We start from the raw sequence: 10,311 nt of genomic DNA, 5'->3' as shown, positions 1-10,311 counted from the left end.
AGGTACAAGAAACTCCTATCATATCAAAATCATAACAAATTAACAACACAACAAATTTTATCATCTGTTTTAAAATCCATCGTACCTCAGAAATCAAATCAACAGGGGTTATATGCAATAGTTTTGAAACCTCAGGGGTGTATATGTAATTTTTGAAATTCAGGGGGTGTATGTGAAAAAACGATAAACCTCAGAGGTATAAGTGTAATTAATTCCTTAATTTAATTAGATACAACTGCATTATTCTCAGCACTACTGCAAGTTCAGCACATATCACTCTCACTATCAGGACAAAAAATCACTTTTCAAGCCACACATGTATTACTCACACTCTCATTCTCACCATTGTGGATGGCCTAAGAGACTTTTTGGGTAATAAATTCAAGCTTCTAAAACTTGAACTAAACGGGCTGGAAGAGACTTTTTGGGTAATAAGACAAGCGATTGTCCTTTTGAGTAATTAAATTAATGTTACGTTAATGGGACTTTTGTAAATTTATTTTGTTACTCTTATCAATATCATTCAATCATGCAGCACAATTTTGCTCCACAATAATTGGAAACTATAATAGCCAATCAAAATTCTAAAAAAAAAACAAAAGGAATAAGAAAAGGAAAATAAAATGTCGGAGGTTGCAGTGCACGTGCTTCCGGGCGAAGGGCATATCCTAATTAAATTCCTAAGAGGAGATAAATAAGATGCTGGAAGGAGAACGCGGAATGCAGGTAGTGCCACGTGGGACACTACCTGGCAAGCAGGCATCGCATCTTGGAACTACGCGACCCAAAGCCAAGCGAACCAAGCCACTACGCCTATGGCGGTCCTTCATCATCTTCACCTTCATCTCCTCCCCTTTCTTCCTCTGCATCTTCTTCTACACCTTATTCACAGAGCCTCAATATAAAAAAGAAACCACTCCTACTTTCCACGCCTCTCCAGCTGTCCTTGCTCTGCTAGATCGCCAACCGCAATTCCACGCCAGAAGCCAAGGCAGAGAGGGGTTGAAGACGCGTCTAAGTGGCACACAAGATTCCTTGGGGCTCTGTTTTCAATTGGGTATTGGGTTTTAGCATCTGGGTATTGCCCAAGTTTTCCTTTTTTTTCCAGGTACCCAGTTATTGTTTCTACGTGAATTTGTTGATTCGGGTATTGAATTTGGATCTAGTTTGATAAATTTGAGACCTTTGGGGTCTTTGCGGTGTGGTCTCATTGGCTGTTGGCTGAATCTCAGTTGTTTCGATTTGATTTTGTGGTTTTGATGATTGTTTCGATGGTGGCCATTTGGAAATAAGATGGCTTTATGTGGCTTTGTTGATGGAGTTGTTATTATAGATGAATTTCTCAATTTCGGTTAGTGAAGTTGAAGAACATGCTTATGATTATCGGCTCACATTTGCGAAATTTGTAAATTTATTATATGGTGTGAGTGGTACTCATGTGTAATAAAGGAATTGCATGCCTGAGCGAGTCCGAGAACCCAATTGATCAGCAAAACTCTCATCAAGCTGTGTACTTGATGGATAGCCCTTCCGCTACCCCTACCCCTCTCTTTGGTTCTAATTGCACCACCGTTTCGACCCCGAATTCGAATGAGGACAACCCACGTGTTAAATTTCTCTGTAGTTTTTCGGGTAGTATTTTGCCCCGCCCTCAAGATGGGAAGCTCCGATATGTGGGTGGAGAGACACGAATTGTGAGTGTTCCACGAGATATTAAGTATGAGGAGTTGATGAACAAGATGAGGGAGCTTTATGAAGGGGCAGCAGTGCTTAAGTACCAGCAACCCGATGAGGATCTTGATGCACTTGTCTCGGTTGTGAACGATGATGATGTGACTAACATGATGGAGGAGTATGACAAGTTGGGCGCTGGTGATGGTTTCACTAGGCTCAGGATTTTTCTGTTTTCACATCCCGACCAAGAAGGTTCATCACACTATGAGGGGGATGAAAGGGATCATGAGAGGAGGTATGTTGATGCTCTCAATAATTTAAATGATGATTCCGATTTTAGGAAACTTCCTGAGTCCCCTGTTATTAATCCAGTTGATGACATCCATCTAGCTGAACAGTTTTTTAGTTCAATGAGTCTTGAGGGTGGCCTACATAGCCAGAGAGGTTCTGAGGTACCCGTACCTCAGTATAACTTGCATCACCTCAAGATACCTCATATGGGATCAGGGCAACACCATCAACCCATTAGTCAGAGGTATAATGAAATGGAAGCTCCGTGGAGTCCTGCATACTATTCTCCTAGGCATCATGGTCCCATTGATACTAGACCAATGCAAGAGTTTCCATCTTCTCCTTCCTCTGCACGGTACCGTATGCCGCTTCCAGATGTACCTGATAAATGTTTAGATAGAATGCCTGAAGAATATGCACGACAGCCATTGAATAATCAGCCTGCATATGAACACCAACCACAATATTCTGAGAATGTTGTATGGCTTCCAAGCGGAGCTATATCTGGTGAAAAGTCGGGCTTTCCGGGTAACATTTTTCATGGAAGCAATGTTCTTGAAGGAAACAGTATCTGTGAACACTGCCGGATGACTTTCCAACGAAACCAGCCACATTTTGAGCAACCCAACATGGTGAATGGATTTCGCCAGGTTGCTAATCCAAGTCCTGAGTGTCCATATAGAGAAACTTTCATGATGAATCCAGATGCAAAGTTGCACCATGGGGTATACCCAAATGAGCCGAATAATGATACTACATCCCTTTATAACGAGACTCAAAATCATGAAAGAGGATGGATTCCACATCCTCATTTGAATTGTCGAACTGAGGAAGCAAGACCACATGTCTCTGGAGCTGGAAAATTGAATGATCACTACATTGTAGATTGTCCTAGCATGAGTTTGCCTCTTGGTCATAATAATTTGGTTGATGGCCATCACGTCTCTTCAAATTATGTTCATCAGCGAGCTGGACCCGAAATTGGAAATGAAATGTTTCATGACCGACCTGCGGCAGGTCTGCCCCATGTACACATTCCTCCTCCAGAAGAGCGTGGTATTCGGTATGGAAATCTTCCTTATGCCTATGGAGGAGATAATCTTTACCCGGCGTCTCATGGACATGTCCCTGGACCTGCAGCATGGAGAAATGTTCAGAGCCCAATGCATGCCTCGCCCTCTTACGAAGCATCTATTTCAACTCCACAAGTGAATGGTTCTGTCAATCCGGGATATCTGAGACATGAGGAAAGTCCAAGATTTTGCATTGCGGTAGACAATCAAAATCTTTGGGTTGACTCCTCGCAGAAAATATTAGGTGTTGATGGAAAAGGTGTTCCCGACTATTCATACGGGAATGCTTTGAAGTTGAACCCAAACGCACTTGGTCCAGAAAATCATCGTTTATTTCCTCCAGATTCCATTCAACCCACACCTGATATGCTAAATTATGCTACTCCTTTGGACCCCGTTACTGGAGCTGTGAGATTGGAGGAAAAGAGTTCACCTGGAGAAGAAAAAGATGTGAATGTTGGAGAGAAGGTATCAAACTCTGACATGCAGGTTATAAGCCAAAACATTGCTGATAAAAATTGTGAAGTGGTATCTCCTGATTCAAATTGCCCTAAGCTTGTAGAAGAAAGTGGTAATGTTGTCAAAACAAGTGAGAAGGATCATTCTACTCCTGAAGAGTCAAAGCTTTCGGTTAAGGATTTGAGTTTCATACCTGAGTTGATTGCTTCAGTAAAAAAAGCGGCATTAGAAGGGGCTGAGGAGGTGAAAGCCAATGTCGAAGTAAGTACTGATCCTGAGAAGAGTGGTTCAATATCCAAAGAAGCAGCTGCAAAGAAATTGGAACGAGTGGTGAGAACTAGCAAAAGATCTGATTTGAGAGATTATTTTATGGTTATTTATTTCTCTTCTTAATGTACTGTTGTGTTATAGAACTCTCCTGGAGACGGGGAATTGGATTCTGATAATGATAATCTAGACGATTCCAAAATTGAGCCAACAAAGGCCGAGGCAGAAGCTATTGACAAGGGATTGCAGGTTACTGTTTTCCACCATCTTTCTGTCATTGCTAAAACTATATCATCAATGGCCCATTTTCATAATTCCCTTACTATGCTTCTTTTTCCTTCATGTGGTTCGCTTTTAACTGTGTGATTGTTCTTTGGACAGACAATAAAGAATGATGATTTAGAGGAGATTCGAGAATTAGGTTCTGGAACATATGGGGCTGTTTATCATGGGAAGTGGAAGGGTTCTGATGTAGCAATAAAGAGAATAAAATCCAGCTGTTTTGCAGGGAGACCATCAGAAAGAGAACGTTTGGTAGCTCCTGAGCACTCATCCTTTAGATTACAGTTGCTTTCAGCTTATTACAAAACACTGCGTATTTTGTCCTGTTTCTGGTTTGTGTGATATATTGTTACTTCCGAAATTATATCTGATCTTCTGGTTCTTGCAAATTAGTGCTATGGAAATAGTGACTGTATACTAGCTTAGGTGAAATTTAATCATTGAAATGATCAGTACACTATTCTTCTGACATTATATGTGATCTTCATGATCATTACACTATTCTTTTGTAGATCTTATCTACGTATTATGCACTTTTTAGAATTTTACTCACTGTAAGGGGAAAAATTATACTTCCTGAAATGGTATTTGTTATTTGGAAATGTAATATTAATTTTGTTCTTGTTGCTGCCACAGATTGCTGATTTCTGGAAGGAGGCTTTGATACTGAGTTCATTGCATCATCCAAATGTTGTTTCTTTCTATGGTATTGTGCGTGACGGTCCTGATGGATCTTTAGCAACTGTGACCGAATTCATGGTTAATGGATCTCTGAAACAGTTTTTGCAGAAAAAAGACAGGTAATTAGTCTATTGTCCGGGAAGCAATATTGCTAATTTTCTCTCTTCTCTTCTCAATTTCTTATTTAACGGTTTTTATTCTTTGTTTGAGTATATGATGGATCTATTCATTATGCCATTGAACAGAACAATTGATCGTCGGAAAAGATTGATCATAGCTATGGATGCTGCATTTGGGATGGAGTATCTGCATGGGAAAAATATAGTACATTTTGATCTAAAGTGTGAAAATCTATTAGTAAATATGAGAGATCCACAGCGGCCTGTTTGCAAGGTTGGCTGATTTAAATGTGATATCTGTTATCTCCTTTCCACACTTTTTCTAAGCATGTTTTGTTGGGAATTCACATGATATGTTCATGTGCCTTTAGATTGGTGATTTGGGATTATCGAAAGTGAAACAACAGACTTTAGTGTCTGGAGGTGTTCGTGGAACTTTGCCCTGGATGGCACCTGAGCTTCTTAGTGGGAAAAGTAACATGGTAACAGAGAAGGTAATAGTGATGTTAATGTTACCCTTGGGACATATATTGAAGTTTCCAGCTCTTGTGATGGATGACTCTTAAAAGTATGACTAGTTTCTCAGTCTTTAGATAGTTATTCATGTGTTGTCATTTTTAATGTTGTAGATTGATGTTTACTCGTTTGGGATTGTTATGTGGGAACTGCTTACAGGGGAGGAGCCCTATAAAGATATGCATTGTGCTTCTATAATTGGTAAGATTTGTAGGCTTATGTTCTGTTTATTTTATTGTTGTAATGTTCAAAATCCCAGAGAAGGTAAGTATAACCTTAGCTGCAGATATCCTGTATTATACATGAGATCATATAGTATCACAATTCAATTCTACTATCTTATAGCTGAAATTTTCTGTCTGTCGTGTAAGATCTAACTTGTCACTTCATATATATATATATATATATATATATATCAATATATGAGTGCTTGACAATATGAAGTAGCTTGGCATCTATTTTCTGGATTTTTCAATCATTGTTGAGGCATTGCTTATGTGAGACATTTAGTTGAAGAATTTTGATTTATTCTGAAGAAGTCCCTGTTGTTTTTTAGACGATATTTACACTTGCCTATTATAAAATATTTCATCTGTTTGATACTTTAAACTTATTTCCATCTATCTGCTGTGTAATTTGTATTATTTTCATATTTGGTTTCACTGACCTGGTAGTAATTATCATCCTAGACTTTTGGTCATTATTGTATTGTTTTTTCCACTGTTAATTTTTTTTTTTTTTTTATAAGAAACGAAAATTATGAAAATAACATCAATGTACAAAGACTGGGGAAGTGAACAAGATATCCACCCTACATTTATAAAAACAACAAGCCACCCCAAAAACCCTTACTCACAATAAGAATAAAGCAAAACACAGATAGCAACTCTAGCAGAAACTACATCTCCTGCATCTCCCACATATCCATGGGCTAGGGCCTATGGTATCCATGTGCAATTGTATTAAGCTTAACACTACACGGGCCATCATGTACACTATGAAAATAGAACTTTTATGTGTATATGCTAGGAAGGCATAAGAAGCTATCCTTGTCCTTATCTATTGGTAATTTTGCATTCTTTGACAACAGTCGTCTCTCATACTGATTACTTGTGTCCAGACATTACTCCTTGACTGAGTATTTGGCAAGTCATCTCTTACACAGTCCTATTGACATGCTTAAGATTTTATTTAAATTGCTTGTATGCTGTTCAATCAGCCCATTTTTAGGTTTTAATTACAGTATACATCCACAATTTTGACCATGCCAGTCATGTATACTACAATATTTAATTCTTATCCGCAATCTGTTTCTTTGTTTTATTTTCAGGTGGAATTGTGAACAACACGTTGCGTCCTCAAATTCCAACATGGTGTGATCCTGAATGGAAGTCTTTGATGGAAAATTGTTGGGCCTCTGAGCCTGCTCAGAGGCCATCATTTTCTGAAATCTCTCAGAAGCTAAGGAATATGGCTGCTGCAATGAATGTGAAATGATTCCAATCTTGATGCAGTTGATTCACTTCTTGCATTGTATGTTAGCCAAGACTTAGCCAAAGAGGAAAATAAATTTAAGCATAGATTTTGCAGTTTAAGGCCACAACTGGTTTCCAAGTATATGAAGGCTAATAGTGTAATATTATGCCTTGGTTCATCTTTAAGGTACCTTTTGTAGTACTGCTGTGAAATGGTAATTTTCTTTGTGATGTGCTAAATGTGCACTCTAGATTGGCTTTTTACCTGGAAGGCTTCTTCATACACCAACCGGAGCCATGATGGCACGACCAGAATGTGAGCTTATTTATTTGTTTATATATTTTTCATCTAGACTTCTATAATAGTTTTGAGTCCCTGTACTAATATTTTTTAGGCTGTCTGTTACAGGGTTTAGTTATTTTGGTTGAGATCAGGACAACGGTACTGATATCGAGGCTGAACCAAGCTTTCTTTTGAAGGATATGTATATAAATTAATTGTTATTACCATGTTTAAAGCTGTATCATGAGAGGATATGATGCATTATGCTTCCAAATTTTAGACAGCTGAACCGATTTTGTTATTTGTTCTTTGGGCCTCTGCTTGTATGTTAGATATTACAGCCAGGAACATCTGTTTATAGGTCCGGCATATGCTTTGGCCCTGAGAATGTAAAAAGCATAAGATTATCTGTAAGAACCTCTTTACATTATTCAAGTCTGGCTATGTAGAGCACAGTGAAATAAACCTCCACGGTGGTCCGTGACATGATGTTAGTGTTTATTTATATAGAATCTATAAAATCCAATGTACAAGTAATTTGAATATTCGGTGATTGGTTTTGTATCCAGGAAAATTATCGGAAAATTATTGAATTCGAAGTCAACTGGAAAATGTTTGAACATAAATTTGTAAAATTCTGGTGGCAATGAATGAACTTAGTGTGTTCAGTTTGTTCTAACTTGATCGCTAAGATATGAGAACAATTGCTCTGTGGTACATTTGAAATTGAAAAGGTTTTCAGGCAAAAAAAAAAAAAAAAGACATTGAAATGGTTTAAATGTAGAAATGATGGATAGATAGAGTTATTTCCATAGGTGGGTGCTTGTAAAAAGCTATTAAAATAATTTCTTGATTTGTAATTGCTTTAAGTAGCTGGATTTGTAAAGAGAACTTCTATTCGTACTCCAAATTTGCTCATTAGCCCTAACTTTTTCTTTTACGTACATCTTTAAACCTTTATATAACCAATAAAGGAAACTATACAAGTAAACAAGAAAAAAACAAGTCCCTCACCCCTACAACCCCCTTCCCCTTCCCCCCTCCCTTAAAAACCCAGCATCTTTGGTATGGAGGTCGGCAAGGTCGTCAGCCTGACAAATTAGAGAGAGGGTTTTCAAGGAAGGGGGTAGTAGGGCGGGTCGCTAGTGAGAGTTGTGGGCTGCCTTTTTTTGTTGCTATTTGCCTTTTTCACTTTATCTATGAAGGATGAAAATCATGAAACATGATGTTTTGGGAGGGAAATATGTAGGGGGGGTATACTGAGAAAAAAATGGGGTATGAATAGGAGCTCCTTTGTAACAGTGGCTCAAAAAATGTAGCCCATATGATAAACTCTCTCCTTATATATATATATATATATATTAATACAAATTGTTTCTCATGTATATTGTATTATGTTTTGTACTGTTGGCTTTTCTTTTTTACTTTGAACTAATAGGGATGAGAAACTTCAACAACTATTCAAAAGTTAACAATTTTGATTTTTCTTAGGTCGAATTACTCCTTATATATATTTATATTCGACCCTAATTTCAATTTTATGGTAATTTTAGAATTTCGACTCTAATTTTGACTTTCTAGTATGTAATTCTAAAATCTCGACTTTAATTTCAATTTTCTGTTAATTTTAAAATTTTATACACATCTCAATCATCTCAAATACTCTTTAAATAAGTCGGTTCTTTCATATCCCAAAAGAATCATAATTACTAACTTCAACATAAGAGTCAAAATTATTGGTGCTGGTTAAAATGGTTTTTCTTTTATTTTTTATTTATTTATGAAGTTTCCAATTGAGATTGTACTTGGCTTAGGGCAGTGTCATTAACCAACATCCACTTGAGTGTCAGCATAGGTGTGGTCATTGCATTTCGTACCTACTACACATGTAATATATTTGCCATCCACCAACAAGGGCTAGCATTAATAGATGCGCCTCCATTCATCCAACCACTACCAAGCAAATGAAGCAATGCAAAACATGCATATATATGAATTAATGTATGAGATTATGAAATATACTCTGGCCTTTGGAACTTTGGAACTTTGGGGTGACTTTTCTTTGTCCCCACCAACTACCCTATACCCAGTACCCAACCAAGTTTGATCCATGAATATTTTTCAGAACCAGCCAGTTGACTTGGAATAAAATTTTACCCAAATATTCTTTTTTCCATAAATGACATTGATATCAGTTTTGGCTAATGATTAAACTATCAAGTCTAAGTTATAGAGCAAATTGGCTTGGCATTACCAACTCTCTATTCTCTGTGGTGTACAAAATCTATGAGGTCAAATTCTATGACACCATCAGCTTCCAACTCCTTGGCACTGTTGCCATGCACCTAACACACAGCCAAAGACTTTTTGTTTACAAAGTCAAACTTGATACGTGTCAGTTGACCTCTCTCTACTGCACATGCATGCCTATCAACATCTCTAGCTTCCATTAGTCCATTCTCTTAATTTTTTCTCCAAAGAGATGGTACAAAATCAGTACAACAGCACCAGCTAGGCAGCTCTAAATCCCAATAGTCAATACCACAAGTGAAAAACACACAATAATGCAGTGACTACGTACATAAAGTTACAGTAAGGAAATTAAGCATACCCACTTTTGGCTTCTGCTGATAAGTTTTGGATTGTAGCTCACTGCAAATTGTGCTAATTGCCAAAATGAAGGACCACATCCTATCCTATCATCAAATTTCAAGCTTTCTGTGCATCATATAGGTAACTCTGGGGATTTAGTCCAGTGGTAGGATGCTCGCTTAGGGAGCGAAAGGTCCCGAGTTCAATTCTCGGAATCCCCATTTCTCTTTTGCCTTCAAAGAGTAGGAAAAATTGGAAAGATATTAAAGTAAGAACAATACTTGGGTCACCCCTTGGGGGTACCCCCCAAATTCTAATTTCGGCAATGTTGGCGCATAATCGAAACCGTTCAGTTTTTAGATCACCTATTACAGTTTGGTAAAAAAATCACTCTTTAATTAATTGAAAACCATCTATTTTTTCTATTTAATTAACAACAGTTATATAATCAAACGATTTCCGATTTATTTGATTTTTTGCAGAGATGACCTTTAATATGTTATTTAAAAAGTGAACGGTTCTGATCATACACCTACATTGCCGAAATCAAAATTTGAAAGGGTGAGGTGACCTTGAGGTACCCCCAAGGGGTGACCCAA

At 37.6% G+C, this 10,311-nt stretch overlaps 1 protein-coding gene and 1 non-coding gene across 2 annotated transcripts; both read left to right on the top strand.

Annotated features, from left to right (window-relative positions):
* The first annotated feature begins 713 nt into the window (after window positions 1-713).
* Window positions 714-7,663, top strand: LOC147293494 (kinase superfamily with octicosapeptide/Phox/Bem1p domain-containing protein). The gene is made up of 9 exons (XM_086231539.1): window positions 714-3,827; window positions 3,909-4,013; window positions 4,146-4,298; window positions 4,683-4,846; window positions 4,973-5,120; window positions 5,218-5,340; window positions 5,476-5,563; window positions 6,693-7,153; window positions 7,247-7,663. The coding sequence occupies exons 1-8, from the start codon at window positions 1,437-1,439 to the stop codon at window positions 6,857-6,859; spliced, it is 3,339 nt and encodes a 1,112-aa protein (XP_086087665.1). The 5' UTR covers window positions 714-1,436; the 3' UTR covers window positions 6,860-7,153; window positions 7,247-7,663.
* Window positions 7,664-9,861: 2,198 nt separating this feature from the next.
* TRNAP-AGG (transfer RNA proline (anticodon AGG)) lies at window positions 9,862-9,933 on the top strand. Its single transcript has one exon. It is a non-coding gene; the product is annotated as a tRNA-Pro (tRNA).
* The last annotated feature ends 378 nt before the right edge of the window (window positions 9,934-10,311 follow it).

This window comes from Dryas octopetala, chromosome 2 (assembly GCF_963921425.1).
Source record: "Dryas octopetala chromosome 2, drDryOcto1.1, whole genome shotgun sequence".
Lineage (NCBI taxonomy): Eukaryota > Viridiplantae > Streptophyta > Magnoliopsida > Rosales > Rosaceae > Dryas > Dryas octopetala.
Note: the sequence above shows the minus strand (reverse complement) of the source record. Positions and strands in the feature narration are given on the sequence as shown.

Bases quoted from the DNA above. Each gene is read 5' to 3' on its own strand.
- LOC147293494 (XM_086231539.1), top strand. From the start codon at position 1,437: ATGTGTAATAAAGGAATTGCATGCCTGAGCGAGTCCGAGAACCCAATT. The intron at 4,014-4,145 runs GTTACTGTTTTC...TTCTTTGGACAG, and splicing joins CTATTGACAAGGGATTGCAG to ACAATAAAGAATGATGATTT. The intron at 4,847-4,972 runs GTAATTAGTCTA...GCCATTGAACAG, and splicing joins TTTTTGCAGAAAAAAGACAG to AACAATTGATCGTCGGAAAA.